This window comes from Mytilus edulis, chromosome 1 (assembly GCF_963676685.1).
Source record: "Mytilus edulis chromosome 1, xbMytEdul2.2, whole genome shotgun sequence".
Classification (NCBI taxonomy): Eukaryota; Metazoa; Mollusca; class Bivalvia; order Mytilida; family Mytilidae; genus Mytilus; species Mytilus edulis.
Window position 1 is genome coordinate 71,968,695 of NC_092344.1, and position 16,144 is coordinate 71,984,838.

Here is a 16,144-nt window from a genome sequence, read left to right on the forward strand (position 1 = left end):
AACCGGAAGTACATTAATATTGATTTCATTCCCCTTCACCTATATTACCTTATTTCTTTTTTATATTTTTGTTTCTCTGTAGAGCAGGTATATCGGATTCGCATGAAGACAGAACATGTGGTTATGATTCTAAATGTAATATTTCATAGTCCGTCTATAAAATATCACCAAGGTTCATCAAAAGTTACAAAACAAATGCTCTGAAATTATGGACAAAAAAATAGTATAAAATGAAAATTGGCTGTATTTACACTTCAAAAACTACTCTTAGTACATACTAACCAGTCCAGTTTGAAAATTATTAAAGCCTGGCATCCACTAGATATATAATTTAAAAAAAAAATGACTTCTTTTTCATTCCCTGCAGAAAGGTGTTAAAATAAACTAAGTTCGGATACATCTTTGAGATGCTCCCTTTCAAGTTACATTGATTGACATGGACAATGGATATTTACACAACAAAAGGTGATTTAAAGGGTGTAACTGAGGGATGAAGGACAAACAGTCACATACTTAGGATAAAAAGTCACAGTTTACCATGTTTACATTATTTTAATTATAAAATATTATTCTTAAAAGTCAGACTTGACAATCATTTTAACATGTTTTCCTTTGCAATAAAAAAAAGATACCTATATCCATTTTTTCATTACAGCTCTTATAATCATTTATTAATTTATATTTATTAGTTTACAAGATAAAGATGAATTTCAAACATGATATAATTAATGAATATATATTTGTTAAATGATTTAATTTTATAGCAAATTTTTTTAAATATTAGGGGCAAGGACGTATAACTAACAATAATATATGTCCTTGATAGGGGGAAATGAATTAGTAATTATTACACAATATTCTTCATAATTTTACTTAATTTGACAGTACACTTAGCTATTGTAATGATTGTGTTAAAACAAGATATGTCTTTACATGAAGGCATGTGCATGGTCATTGATCATTAAAAATAACAATAGGAAGTCAATAATGAAAATTAAAAGCTTAATTATTGAATAAACAATTCCAGATAACCTGTCCCTTATGTTGCAATGAAAATATTATGGCTACCAATTGGCAGGAAAATGAGGTCTCTACTTGATAGCAATAAAAACAAATTGACTTAAATTTAAACCCTCTATCATAGAATAATTCATATATCTGATTGAGCAAGGATTTTTATTACTATACTAATCCTTGGTTTAAGTGTCTGCGATTTCATCATTTATGGTTTCAGTGAGAAATTATGTGCCAGATGTTCTTTTTTTTTTATTTAAAAGAATAAAAATTTAGAACATAGCAATCATTCCAAAATGGAAAATCTACAAAGTAATAAAGATGGTTCCAAGCTAAGCTTTGAAGGATTCATCTACATTGTTTTGTATAGCTATTTAAAAAATTTAAGTTTAAACATATTTATTTATAGTGTATTGGGAAACAAGTTATTGCAACTTATATTCCTTCCACTTTGCGAGTGTGAATGCTGCCTCTTAGAAAATTAAGCGGTGGTTGAAATGGATCATAAAGTCCAGTCTTGGCTGTAGATATATACAGACTGGCAACATGGGAATCAAATCACTGGTAACCACAAAATAATGCACCTGTTGATACATCAATCCAGTTAGCTAAATTAAAAGTGGACAGCAACATGAAGCAGAAAGCCCTCTCATCTCATAACGCACCGTTAACACCAAGCCAGATTTTTGCAGAATGTCTGTCCTATACCTCACACTCAGACTGAGTGACTCAGTTAAAGCCATGCAACCAGCTGAAGACAATTACAAACATTCAAAAGATTAATTCCTAGTTTATTAACATTATCAGACCTCACCATTCCACCTGAGTTCACAACAACTGTAGATGATGACAAACAACCATTAATTTTTATGATAATGATACTGATTCCAACTGCACAGTCTTTGCCTTGGCCACAGATGATAACCTAAGACTCTTAGCTGCAGCTGACACCATTTTCATGGACAGTACCTTTGACACTGCACCACCACAATCAAAGCAGATTTCATCATCAGAATACCATGCAGCAATTCCCATGGCGTGATATCAATGTAGTATATGGCTTTCTTCAAAAACAGTCGTGCCAAGCATACCAGTAGTTTATCCAAGCCATTGCAGAGAAGATCAGAGATCCAGGATTGACCACAAACTTGCGTAAAATTGTATCTGACTTTGAAGATGGCATACTATGTGCTACAGCAGCAGTTTTTGGTCACAACATAGAGCAACAAGGTTGTTTCCACCATATCACCCAGGCTACTTGGCGCAAAATCCAGAAACTACGACTTGCTACACACTACAAAACCTATACCTTACAGAAAGCCATAAAAACTCGAGAATAAAAAAAGATAATTTAGTACATTATACAGACTTTTATCCATGAGCAACGATGTAGAGGAAAACCCATACTGTTTAGCAAGGCCCAAAACACCAGACAAAAAAATTAAGACAAATTTAGTACTTGGATCTGTTGTTTATAGACATCAATTTGGAGATGTTACTGTAACAAAATCATTTTTTCAGGATAACATTTTGTGACTTTTTGTCCTTATTAATCTTTTAAATTTCCATTTGTGAATTGTTATGTCCTGTGCCATTTCGTCCTATTTAAGTCAAATTGTCAATTTTGACTTTTTGTACTTTGACTTTCTGTCTGTTTACCTAACTGAGTGGACAGTATCAAATGCAAAGTTTGACGTGTTTGTTTATTTTTACATATATACACCAGCAGCAGGATAAAACAAAATGCCAATCAAAGAAAAAAAAAGATTCTATCTTTCTAAAACACAAAATGCATTTAACTTTTGTATATTGTGGATGCCAGGCCATAAAACTTTTCCAACTGGACAGGTTAGTCTGTATTTAGAGTAGTTTATGAGGTGTAAATATAGCCATTTTTATACATTTGTAATGATGAACCTTTATAAAGACAAAAATCCATGGATGCAACAGGCCCCTGCCATAAGAAAAATAATTATACAACACTTGAAACGAACCAAAAACCATAATTGGTAATGCTTATTATGTATGGGACAAGATGGTGATGTCTGTTGTTTACAATACACATACATACACACACACATTTTATAATATATTATATATTACAAACGAAAGTGAACCAACGCCTGGTGAATCTGTAGTACGGTAGAGTCCATATATTATATATTGTTTACTTATAAACTTTTATAGCTTCTTATACATCATCACTACATGTAGATGTTAGACCTCTTTATTAAAGTCAAAATGAGTCCATAGCAGTCAGGCATAATAAATAATTTCATCAATATGGGTTTATAAGTGAATAGATTAATTATAATAGTAATAAACTTACATTAAAAAAGATTTGTAGATATATTATTGAAATGAACATCAATGTCACTTAAAGTCCTGATTAAACTAGCCAGTTATCAGGTCCAAAATTCCAGCTGAGAATGGTAACATCTCCAGTTGTGACTTACAGTAAGAACTCTGGTCTGACATTTTTTATGGCAATACCCCCATTCCAAAAAGTGACATCCCCAAATTTCTGTTTGACACCTCAATTTTCCTTAAATTTTAGTTAATCCATTATAAAAAAGTTCATTACTATTGTATTAAACATGTCGGTTCATTCCCTCTATTCCCACTTTTTATAAATCTAGTAAGAAAAGGTAAAATTTCATGTGGGAGTAGGAGGAAAACTTGTGCAAACAAAGGATTATACTGTACAAACATCTTTTTAATCAACTGTTAATTGACCAGTGGTTTTTTTTTATGATGAGAACAGGTAATAAGTTATTTTTGCATCTGTATGAATTCTGTTTTTTTAAACAAAATAAATATGAAAGAAATTAATTTAACAAACATAAGTAAATTATTTTATTACTTTTATAACAAAAATTCAACTGCAGATTCAAGCAAGCATATATATATAAAACAAATTAAACAACATAACTAAATCAAATCACACATTGTAGCAGAAGCATAAGACAATCACTGTATACAAATTTATTAAAGTTAATCAATCTATTCCACTTAAAGAAGGTGGAAGGCTGCATCACCAAACTCTACTGCTGTGACTTCCTGGTTGCGGTGTCTAACTTTAGTTCGTCTAATCTGTTGTTGATTTCTACATACTTCTTTTTGGGGGCCACTCTCTCCCCCTGGCTGTATACTGGATCATGGTCAGGGTGTTTCAGAAGTTTAATTAGTTGAAAGATGTTCAGATGTGGATGCATGACATGCTTCTTCAGGTTGCTGTGTCATCCCTCTAGATGATTTATTTTCCTTGCTCCTTGTGTTAAGTAGTGGTTCAAACGGTGACTGTTCTGTTCAACCCAGTATGTTGTTACATAGTCTGTACATTGTGTTCTTGAAAGATGGAAAAGTTGGAATGTTCTCTACAAGTTCTTGTGTATTGTCGTTCCAGTCGTCGGTTCTGAGTTTATCTAGTTCTTCCTGATTGCTCATGCTTTGAAGAAAAGTTTACAGTTTTCACCCATGCCATGATTTTAAATCTTTGATTATTGCTCCAAGTATTTATATTTTTAGAGTATACTTTTATTCCATATCTTAAGATTATACTTGGTTATAATATTATTGATATTATGATTTATTAGTACAGCAGACATTTTAGGTTACAAATTCAAAAAATTAAAAATAAATCTAACCCCAATCTATTTATCATATTTTTTCTTTATTTTTAGGTTACAAATTCAAAAAATTAAAAATAGATCTGACCCCAATCTATTTATCATATATATTTTTTTTAATTTTAAGTATTTCTTTGATGATTTTTTTTTACAAATAAACAAGGTGTTATACATAAACAGTGTACCAAATATGTTATGCTTTAAAATAATACATGCAAATCTTAGGTGAGATTCTTATTAACAATCTATTTATCATATATATTTTTTTTTAATTTTAAGTATTTCTTTGATGATTTTTTTTTACAAATAAACAAGGTGTTATACATAAACAGTGTACCAAATATGTTATGCTTTAAAATAATACATGCAAATCTTAGGTGAAATTCTTATTAACAATCTATTTATCATATATATTTTTTTTTAATTTCAAGTATTTCTTTGATGATTTTTTTTTACAAATAAACAAGGTGTTATACATAAACAGTGTACCAAATATGTTATGCTTTAAAATAATACATGCAAATCTTAGGTGAAATTCTAATTAACCTTGATTGTTATAAAAACAAATTATTTATCAAAACATCCATTGTTATTTGCAAGTGGGAATAGAAGGAATAGTATTTTTAAAAAGTGGGAATAGGAGGAAGACACCAACATGTCAAATAAATATATTATTACAACATTTTGGGTGGGGTGCCATAACAAATAAATACATATATAATCGCTGCATTTAATTACAGCAGATTGAGTCATTTTTTGCAAATTTCAATATACAAATTTACCTTTCTAATACAGAATTTGACATCTGAAGTGAATGTCCTGTCAACTGATCATAAATCAATTCATTTCAATTGAAAGCCAACTAGCCATTTTTCTACTCTGTTGAAGCTGCTATGGTTATTGTAGATCAAAGAAATGAAAATTGAAATAGTTATTATTTAAGAATTAAATTTAGTCTGTATTGTATGCCTTTGAAGTTTTATTCTCAATTTTTACACAGAATTCTAATTATGTTAGATTGCTGTTTTTTAATGCATTTTATTTAAACTCTAAATTAAAATTAAAAGAAATGATAATCTTGAGCCAAAAAAATTGATGTGCATAAATTTTATTATTTTATTTATTTTGAACTTGAATTGGAAAAAAAATGTAATAAAGAGAGAAATTTTAGAACTAAGTTAAAAACCATTATGTATTTTGGGGCACACAACTGTGAAATTTATATTTATTTTCTTAATTTTTCCAATATTAGAAAGGTTTCACTACATGTTTCTGTTGTCAGTGGTAACAAGCAGGCTGTACCTTAGTTTAAACATATTTATTTACAGTCGATTGGGAAATAAGTTATTACAATTTATATTAATTCCTCTCCCCCTATGTCTTAGAACTATGAAATTTTAGTAAATTAATCCACACATGTTCACACTGTTATCTGCTACAAGGTTTGTTGTTTTGAAGTGAAATAAAACAAAAGAATGCATGCCTATAAAATATGAATTACAGAAAAATTAAAGGTGATTTTATTCAAACACTTATTATAATAATACCAGAGACATATTTACAAGAGATTGTATTATATGTCTCTGATAATACCCATCTCATCTATGGTTAGAATTGTATGTTTTTAATAATATTAACCCCCAGAAAGTGAATAGTGAGGTTTAACATATAATGGGAGATAACTCTAAATAATTTTTAAACTTTTAGTTTTAAATTATCTCCCCTAGAACAAAAATAATCTTTCAACATTGATTATTATAACAAATTTTATCTGACATAAATATTGTTTTGTTGAAGCCTACACTCTTTGGTTCCTGAACCAAAGTTTGGTCCAAAACCAAACTATTTTGTCAATTTCAGTCAGGGTTATAAATGTTAATGATAAATTAGAAATTTAAGAAAAGCTCTACAAAAATTGTTCTATTTTACTTTCTGACTGTCTGTTACAACTTTAACAATTTTGAAACTATTGACTTTTAAATATTTGTAGCCAAATATGGCCATACTGTGAACTCCTTTAGTCTAATGTGTATCTGTTTTACAAGATTTTGGTGATTTTTGAGAATCTTATATTTTAACAGATAAATTTTCTTTAGTTGTCGACGTATCAGAATTTTACTTAGTAAATTGAAAGAAATTGGATAAATGCTACTTTGGTGTAAAGATTCTTTGGACTATATACCAGTATAAAAAACAACTTGGTGAATTTCAATATCAAATATGGAACCTTCCTCTGTGTTAAAAACCTGTGACAATGTTAAAGCAAAGAAGATACGATGTACCACCTTTTATAAGAATCAAGGGGCCTCAGTGGCCAGGTGGTCTAAGTAGTTACTGCTGTAATCACTAGCCAGTCAACACTGAGGTTGTGAGTTCGAACCCCCTTAGGTCAGTCAGCGGGGCCCCCCTTATGAAAAGATCAGTACCTGCCACTGTTGATGTAGGACAATGTACATTGTATAAAAATTCTTTGAAGGTGAACTGTCCCATTGAATAAATACAAAATCTATAGTTTTCTTTAGAGTTAATTCAAAGTAATTTTTTTAGGTTCTCCTTAAAAAAATCATTATTGATTAATTTAGCAATACAAAAAAATACAATCTCCTAGTGATGGAAATACATGTACAATGTACCAATACTGAATTATGACATACTGTGGATTCATTGTATTAAGAGGGAAACCAATTTCATAGGTTTAATTTTGAAAATTGATATATTATTTGAATGTTAACTCAAGATTTTTTTTTATCTTTTTAGACATGTAGCTACAGAAATATAGAATGTCAAAATTATTGGACTTACCATCAAAAAAGATTTTTATAAGAGACTTACAGCAAGCAGTGAAATGTGTTTCAAATAGCACAGAGAATCAACAGAAAAATATAAAGGAATGGCAGTCCAAGGGAAGAACATTTAGTGTTGTTTGGATTCAGGGAACAGTACTTCAAGTATGTTAGAAAGCCATGTTTTTGTATTTTTCTGATCAATATTAAAAAAAGTAAAAAACAAACAAAAATATCAAACTTCCAAGAGAATTCAAAACGAAAAGTCCTTTCTAAAAAGTCAAAATCAAAAGCTCAAATACATCCAACAAATGGAAAACAATTGTCCTTTTCTTTACTTGGTACAGGAAATTCCTTATGTAGAAAATGGTGGATAAAACCTGGTTTTGTAACTAGCTTAACCTCTCACTTGTATGACAGTCTCAGAATTCTGATTAGATGAACCAAATTTTTACAATTAACTTTTATCAAACATAGTGTAGGTGAAAAAATGCAGACATTGGTTTTTCTTTTTGAAGGCTGTAAGGCAACCTACAGTTGCTTCATATATTCACATAATCTGAACTCTGCTGAATAGTTGACCTTTACCAATCATAACACATCCTTTTTTTTTATAAACCAAGGGAAACTCTGAAAAGTTATAAGATAATCAAATTTTAATACATATACATAACAATTATTTTCTCTTTCTCAATTTTTTTTATTAATAAAAATTATATTACCTCTCCAATGTTTTTGATGAATCCTTGGAAGCGAACCTGTATAATCTGGTCAATATAATATTGCACAAGGAAGTGAGTATGTTCTCTAAGTAAGGTCTGTAACAATATGTTACAACTTTGCAAAATAAATTAAGAGAAATCACTTGTTGATCAAATTTATTAACTTTGTGGTATGGCCTGGTCGAGTAACCATAAAAACAACAATTTCTTTGAAGCCAGTTATATTTCCCTGGTGAACAATTAATATACCTGGTATGGCTTTTTGAGTAAGTTTTTAATAAGGGGTAAAATGTCTTTGTCAAAAGAATGTTCTCTAACCAACAGGGCGACATATATCCTATTATTCACTAATCCATTCTTTCAAGAACACAAATATGACAGTGTTTGAACAAATCAAATTTCTCCGGACAATTTTATATTTAAAAAAAACAATCTTTACTAATCGGAAATTAGGCATTTCTCGAATTAAAATTCTTATCTTCATCTCCTCTCATTGTAAAATTTGCAGTATCCATAAGTTAGGGACGACATCAAAAGTTCAATGTAGGATAAAAAACTTAATTCACATAGTTTTTTCACTGACCCTCCCACCCCCTCTTAACTTAATTTGGGAAAAATTGATTTACCAATAGGGATATATGTAAAAATCGATTTTAGATATACAAAACTTGCAGAATTTTAACCCCCCACCCCCAAACTATTTGATTTAAGTTTTTTTATCCTACATCGATCTTTTGATGTCATCCCTTAACAATACAATGTTTGAATGACATCTGATTTCTGGAAAAAATCCCATATCACATGTATACAAATGGAATCTTGCTCACTTTTTGACAATTCATCAGAAAAAAAAAGCATTGGATTAAAACATTTGTGGACTGTTATTTGTCCAAATGTTTTACAGTCCACATTACAATTTTACACTGACAGCATGCTTCACAAATGAGTTACAGATTCCATGGAACCCTTTGAATGAAAACTATGAATATGGAATTTATTGAAAAGTTTTTTTTTATACTAACAATATATCTATGATTGCATATAACATTTTCATTTTGTTTTATAAAGGTATCACATGACTCTGACATGATGTTGCTAGATGACGGAACAGGGGTAGTAAAAGTCATTGGTTGCTGTAAAATACCTCATATGCCTGAAAAATTGAAACATGGTAACTCATCTTTTTAATATGTACAGTCATTTTTGTAAAAGTACAAGGGATGATAGATGCCATTTTTAAAAGCTTTTTTACTGATGATTTTTTTACCAGTGTTGTTATTTGTCAGTTTTAAGAAATTACATTACATTGATAATCTCAATTTTGCAGTTCTGATGTCATACTGATAGTAATAAATTTACAGATTTGTTGGGAAATTGTAAAAAAAAAAATGGTCTGAAAGTGCTTGTTTTCATGATTTCAGCAACAGGTTAATTCAAAATTAAATTAAGCATTGTTATAGGACTAGCATAGAATGACATTTAGAACATTATCCAATTTCTGTTTCCCTAAATTTTCTACAAATTTTACATATTGTTAGTTGTGTCCATTAAATTCATAAACCAGTAGACACCATTCTCAGGGATTTCCATGACCTGCTTTGTGACACATTGGATTACTTCTTTGTTGTCTGTGACACATTGGAACACTTCTTTGTTATCTATGACACATTGAAACACCTATTTATTACCTGACACATTGGAACACTTTTTTGTTGTCTGACACATTGGAACACGTTTTTGTTGTCTATGACACATTGAAACACTTTTTTGTTGTCTATGACACATTGGAACACTTTTTTGTTGTCTATGACACATTGGAACACGTTTTTGTTGTCTATGACACATTAAAACACTTTTTTGTTGTCTATGACACATTGGAACACGTTTTTGTTGTCTATGACACATTGAAACACTTTTTTGTTGTCTATGACACATTGGAACACGTTTTTGTTGTCTATGACACATTGAAACACTTTTTTGTTGTCTATGACACATTAAAACACTTTTTTGTTGTCTATGACACATTGGAACATGTCTTTGTTGTCTATGACACATTGAAACAATTTTTTGTTGTCTATGACACATTGGAACACTTCTTTGTTGTCTATGACACATTGGAACACTTCTTTGTTGTCTATGATGCATTGGAACACTTCTTTGTAGTCTATGCCATACTCAAGTAATCCAAAACTCCTTGAAGATAGCTAAGCAGAATTACCACAACATTAGATATTTTTATCACAGCACCTATGTATTGTGGATTCATTTATTTTCATAGGTACATTTGTACCAATTTTCATTGGTTATGGAAAATTTGCTTTTTTAGAGGATTATGTAATTTTGTAGTTTTGCTAAATTCTGCATACAACCCGATAGAAAATTTTGTTCAACATTTAAATATGTGGTTAACCCGTATGCATGAAAACCCTGTAAATTTGTAACCAACAAATAATGATGAATCCACAGTAGTTGATTGTTCTGATATAGCTAAATATAGCAGTTGAAAGTGGCGGAATTCATAAATGTCTAGATCTACTATTACTTTGAAATACTTTTCAGCTGATCAGCTATAAGATAGTTTCGTTGCATTTGTTGTAGATGTTTTGTTCTCATAGTCTTGCATATTGATTTGTTGGGGAATGATTTATGATCTGTTAACCTGTAATGTACTTTTCCAACCTTTGATCTGGCACTTGAAAAATTGAGTAATTGTTCCTAGAAAATATGTTGACATAACTGCTGATTATTAAAGTGCAGCTTAACAATTACATTAATTGATGTTGAAAAAAGAAGAAAAATGAATAATTTTGCTTGCATGATAAACTTGTAAGAGTTATCATTGATTAAATAGGTTTCTTTCATTGATAATTAATGACACCATTAATCAAGAAATAGGAACTGTGAAAAGATGTTGAGAGGATAAACAAATTGTTATTGATGGCATACAAAAGTTACATGTTACAACATATATTATTCACGAAACTATTTACTTTTATAAAAAGTCATTAAAGATATCAGGTTTGTATTTTAGTATGCAGACACAGGTCTCATCTTCAGAAGACTAAGTGGCGCTCAAATCAAAACCAGAAGAAGACCATTTTACAAATTTTTTAAACATCATTACATCAATTTTTTACTGGTAGATAGATAGTACATTGTCAAAAATGATTGTTGTGAAGTAAAAATACAAATTCATTTTTAAAAAGCAAATATTATCATGCTACATGTAAACAAAACATTTCTCGCAAAATTTGAGGTCCCAAGAGGACCCTTTGTCATTTTCCTGGTACTTATGCATAAATTAATCACTACTCAGTGAATAATGTCAGCATTCTATCACCTTTTACACCATTTTAGTAATTCATATCAACAGCTAATGAAAAGTTATGTTTCTGAAGTCATTCTACTAAAATCTATAATTGTTCTCCACTTGAAGTGAAAAGATCCAGTTGTAGACGTTTGTTTTATTTTGTTATCTTTATTTGTTTTTGCTTAATTGAATCATGACTATTGAACAGTAGTATACTACTGTTGCCTTTATTCAATATCTTCAAGTATGACTTCCACTGCATAGCTCTGGGATACCAATTCTCCATCAGTCTGTATTATAAATTATAACAGCAGTTCGTAAATTTTTATTGGGTCTATCAATCTAGATATTGACATGGATTTGAATTTTATAATTTCATACCTTAATATAAAGTCCTCCTTTTGATGAAATTTCACTCTGGCCTATTTAATAAAAGTGATACACTTTTTTTTCATGCTTGAATTAACTGTAATTTTAGAAGGTATTGCTAACTCAATGTTTCAAGACCTTGTTGTCTCTGATCCTCCACCTTCACCTTTAAATGGGAGTCATCATAGTGATCTGGATATCATGACTGAATTATTATTAAGTATTGCATGATAAGAAAAATTATATATTTGAAACTAACCTTTCTTAATAGATGAATTACTTTTTGCAAGAATTATGGACCATGGCCAAACTTGCAGGCTGTAGATTTGGTCTTTTTAAAACGGTTTACAAATCTTTTTTTTAAATTGAAGCCAACTTCAAGGATTTTGAATGAAAATGGTCCTGAAACCATGTATTTTAGCATTTTGGCAGGCAATGTCTTATGTCTATGTTAGTGTGATATTCTTGCTATATGAGAGACTCATTGTGGCCTTAGCCTTAGGCTGTTTTACTGCTCTTTGGACGGATTGTTGTCTCTTTGGCTCAATTTTATTTTGGTTATTGAACAGTTGAAATTTACTAAACAGTATCCAATACCTATTTTGGAGCTCATAGTACTAGATATATAGTTATCAAATGTAACAGGCTTATAACTTAATACCCTAGACATGCATTTCATCTACACAAGACTAATATTATGCTACAGAAAACTGATTGTCATATGACAAGACAGTGTGCAATCACAAATAGATATTTATAAACAATTCATGTTTATATAATAAGACAATATCTTAGTTATCAGACATTTCATGTTTAAATTATACCTTGTTATTTTATAATTGATTATTATATACAGTAAGCTATGATTGATACAATATATTTTGAATATTTTACACATACTAGTATATTACCATATGGTTATTATATCGTGGAACACTTCAATGTTGATCATACAATAGGACAGCATTTAGTATTTACACAGTTGGCAAATTATATTACAGCAATATTCTTTGGTTTCTGGACAGTTGATGTTTATATTAAAAGTATAATATCCTGGTGTTAACAGTTTATATTAAAGTATAAAATGCTGGTGTTAACAGTTGATATTGAAGAATGATGTGTTATTGGCATTAACAGTTCATGTTAAAATTATACTGGTGTTAGTAGTTTATATTAAAACATAATATTAGTGTTGACAGTTTATATTAAAGTATAATATGCTAATGATGTTAACAGTTTGAATTAAAGTATAATATGCTAATGATGTTAACAGTTTGAATTAAGGTATAATATGCTAATGATGTTAACAGTTTGAATTAAGGTATAATATGCTAATGATGTAAACAGTTTGAATTAAAGTATAATATGCTAATGATGTTAACCGTTCGAATTAAAGTATAATATGCTAATGATGTTAACAGTTTGAATTAAAGTATAATATGCTAATGATGTTAACAATTTGAATTAAAGTATAATATGCTAATGATGTTAACAGTGTATATTTTTGAATTAAAGTATAATATACTAATGATGTTAACAGTTTGAATTAAAGTATAATATGCTAACGATGTTAACAATTTGAATTAAAGTATAATATTCTAATGATGTTAACAGTTTGAATTAAAGTATAATATGCTAATGATGTTAACAGTTTGAATTAAAGTGTAATATGCTATTGTTGTTAACAGTTTGTATTTAAGTATAATATGCATTGGTGTTGACAGTCGATATTAGAGTATAATATGAAATTGGTATTAACAGTTAATTTAAAGTATAAAATGCTATAGGTGTTACCAGTCAATATTAGAGAATAAGATGCTATTGGTGTTAACAGTCGATATTAGAGTATAATAAGCTATTTGTGTTAACAGTTTACATCAAAGTATAATATACTTTTAGTGTTAAGTGTCGATATTCAAGTATACTATTCTTTTGGTATTAACAGTTTATATTAAAGTGTAATATGCCATTGTTATTAAACCGTTGATGTTAATATTACAGGACAATATGCTATGGTTATTGGTCAGTTGATGGCAGTAGGAAATATCCCAGTACTGAGGGCTCTTAAATTTCAGAACTTAACAAATCACATAGTTGACCTAGAAACATGTTGGATACTGGAAGTTCTGGAACATATAAGGAATGGAGAATAAAAAAAAATTATTATTACACACATTTTAAAATGTTTATTTTCTTATAAATAAATATATTTTTTAAAGTATACATGTGATTTCTTCTTATTTCAATGCAATTTTATTTTATTTATTAAGAATGTTTTCAAATTTATTTTTGCATACACATACATAATATATATTTTTCAAAGTAAGGACATGCTTATTTGGTAAACAAGCATATGAATTTAACAAAGTCATCGCATTTTGAATTATTTAGTATGATGATATAATCTCTAACGTGACGGTACCCAAATTGCACCTATTTTGACAGTTTTTTCCCCTACGTTTTTAGCTCACCTGGACCGAAGGGCCAAGTCAGCTTTTCCCATCACTTGGCGTCCGTCGTCGTCCGGCGTCCGGCGTTAACTTTTACAAAAATCTTCTCCTCTGAAACTACTGGGCCAAATTTAACCAAACTTGGCCACAACAATCATTGGGGTATCTAGTTTAAAAAATGTGTCCGGTGACCCTGTCAACCAACCAAGATGGCCGCCACAGCTAAAAATAAAACATGGGGGTAAAATGCAGTTTTTGGCTTATAACTCAAAAATCAAAGCATTTAGAGCAAATCTGACATGGGGTTAAATTGTACATCAGGTCAAGATCTATCTGTCCTGAAATTTTCAGATGAATCGGACAACCTGTTGTTGGGTTGCTGCCCCTGAATTGGTAATTTTAAGGAAATTTTGCTGTTTTTGGTTATTATCTTGAATATTATTATAGATAGAGATAAACTGTAAACAGCAATAATGTTCAGCAAAGTAAGACTTACAAATAAGTCAACATGACCTAAATGGTCAGTTGACCCCTTTAGGAGTTATTGCCCTTAATAGTCAATTTTTAACCATTTTTCGTAAATCTTAGTAATCTTTTACAAAAATCTTCTCCTCTGAAACTACTGGGCCAAATTTAACCAACCTTGGCCACAATCATCATTGGGGTATCTAGTTTAAAAAATGTGTCCGGTGACCCGGTCAACCAACCAAGATGGCCGCCACAGCTAAAAATAGAACATGGGGGTAAAATGCAGTTTTTGGCTTATAACTCAAAAACCAAAGCATTTAGAGCAAATCTGACACGGGGTTTAATTGTTCATCAGGTCAAGATCTATCTGTCCTGAAATTTTCAGATGAATCGGACAACCCGTTGTTGGGTTGCTACCCCTGCATTGGTAATTTTAAGGAAATTTTGCTGTTTTTGGTTATTATCTTGAATATTATTATAGATAGAGATAAACTGTAAACAGCAATAATGTTCAGCAAAGTAAGATTTACAAATAAATCAACATGACCTAAATGGTCAGTTGACCCCTTAAGGAGTTATTGACCTTAATAGTCAATTTTTAACCATTTTTCGTAAATCTTAGTAATCTTTTACAAAAATCTTCTCCTCTGAAACTTCTGGGCCAAATTTAACCAAACTTGGCCACAATCATCATTGGGGTATTTAGTTTAAGAAATGTGTTGGGTGACTCATCTAACCAACCAAGATGGCCGCCACAGCTAAAAATAGAACATAGGGGTAAAATGCAGTTTTTGGCTTATAACTCAAAAACCAAAGCATTTAGAGCAAATCTGACACGGGGTTTAATTGTTCATCAGGTCAAGATCTATCTGTCCTGAAATTTTCAGATGAATCGGACAACCCGTTGTTGGGTTGCTACCCCTGCATTGGTAATTTTAAGGAAATTTTGCTGTTTTTGGTTATTATCTTGAATATTATTATAGATAGAGATAAACTGTAAACAGCAATAATGTTCAGCAAAGTAAGATTTACAAATAAATCAACATGACCTAAATGGTCAGTTGACCCCTTAAGGAGTTATTGACCTTAATAGTCAATTTTTAACCATTTTTCGTAAATCTTAGTAATCTTTTACAAAAATCTTCTCCTCTGAAACTTCTGGGCCAAATTTAACCAAACTTGGCCACAATCATCATTGGGGTATTTAGTTTAAGAAATGTGTCGGGTGACTCATCTTACCAACCAAGATGGCCGCCACAGCTAAAAATAGAACATAGGGGTAAAATGCAGTTTTTGGCTTATAACTCAAAAACCAAAGCATTTAGAGCAAATCTGACATGGAGTCAAATTATTTATCAGGTCAAAATCTATCTGCCCTGAAATTTTCAGATGAATCGGA

The 16,144-nt window shown here is 30.3% G+C and overlaps 1 protein-coding gene across 2 annotated transcripts; it reads left to right on the top strand.

The window, feature by feature from the left end:
• The first annotated feature begins 11 nt into the window (after window positions 1-11).
• On the top strand, window positions 12-14,048 carry LOC139488664 (recQ-mediated genome instability protein 2-like). 2 transcript variants are annotated; one of them, XM_071274480.1, is made up of 4 exons: window positions 12-87; window positions 7,401-7,591; window positions 9,217-9,319; window positions 13,829-14,048. In XM_071274480.1, exons 2-4 carry the CDS (start codon window positions 7,424-7,426, stop codon window positions 13,978-13,980), a joined length of 423 nt encoding a protein of 140 aa, XP_071130581.1. In that variant the 5' UTR covers window positions 12-87; window positions 7,401-7,423; the 3' UTR covers window positions 13,981-14,048. The 2 variants fall into 2 exon arrangements, with proteins under 2 accessions (XP_071130581.1, XP_071130572.1); XM_071274471.1 differs by having other exon boundaries at window positions 23-135.
• The last annotated feature ends 2,096 nt before the right edge of the window (window positions 14,049-16,144 follow it).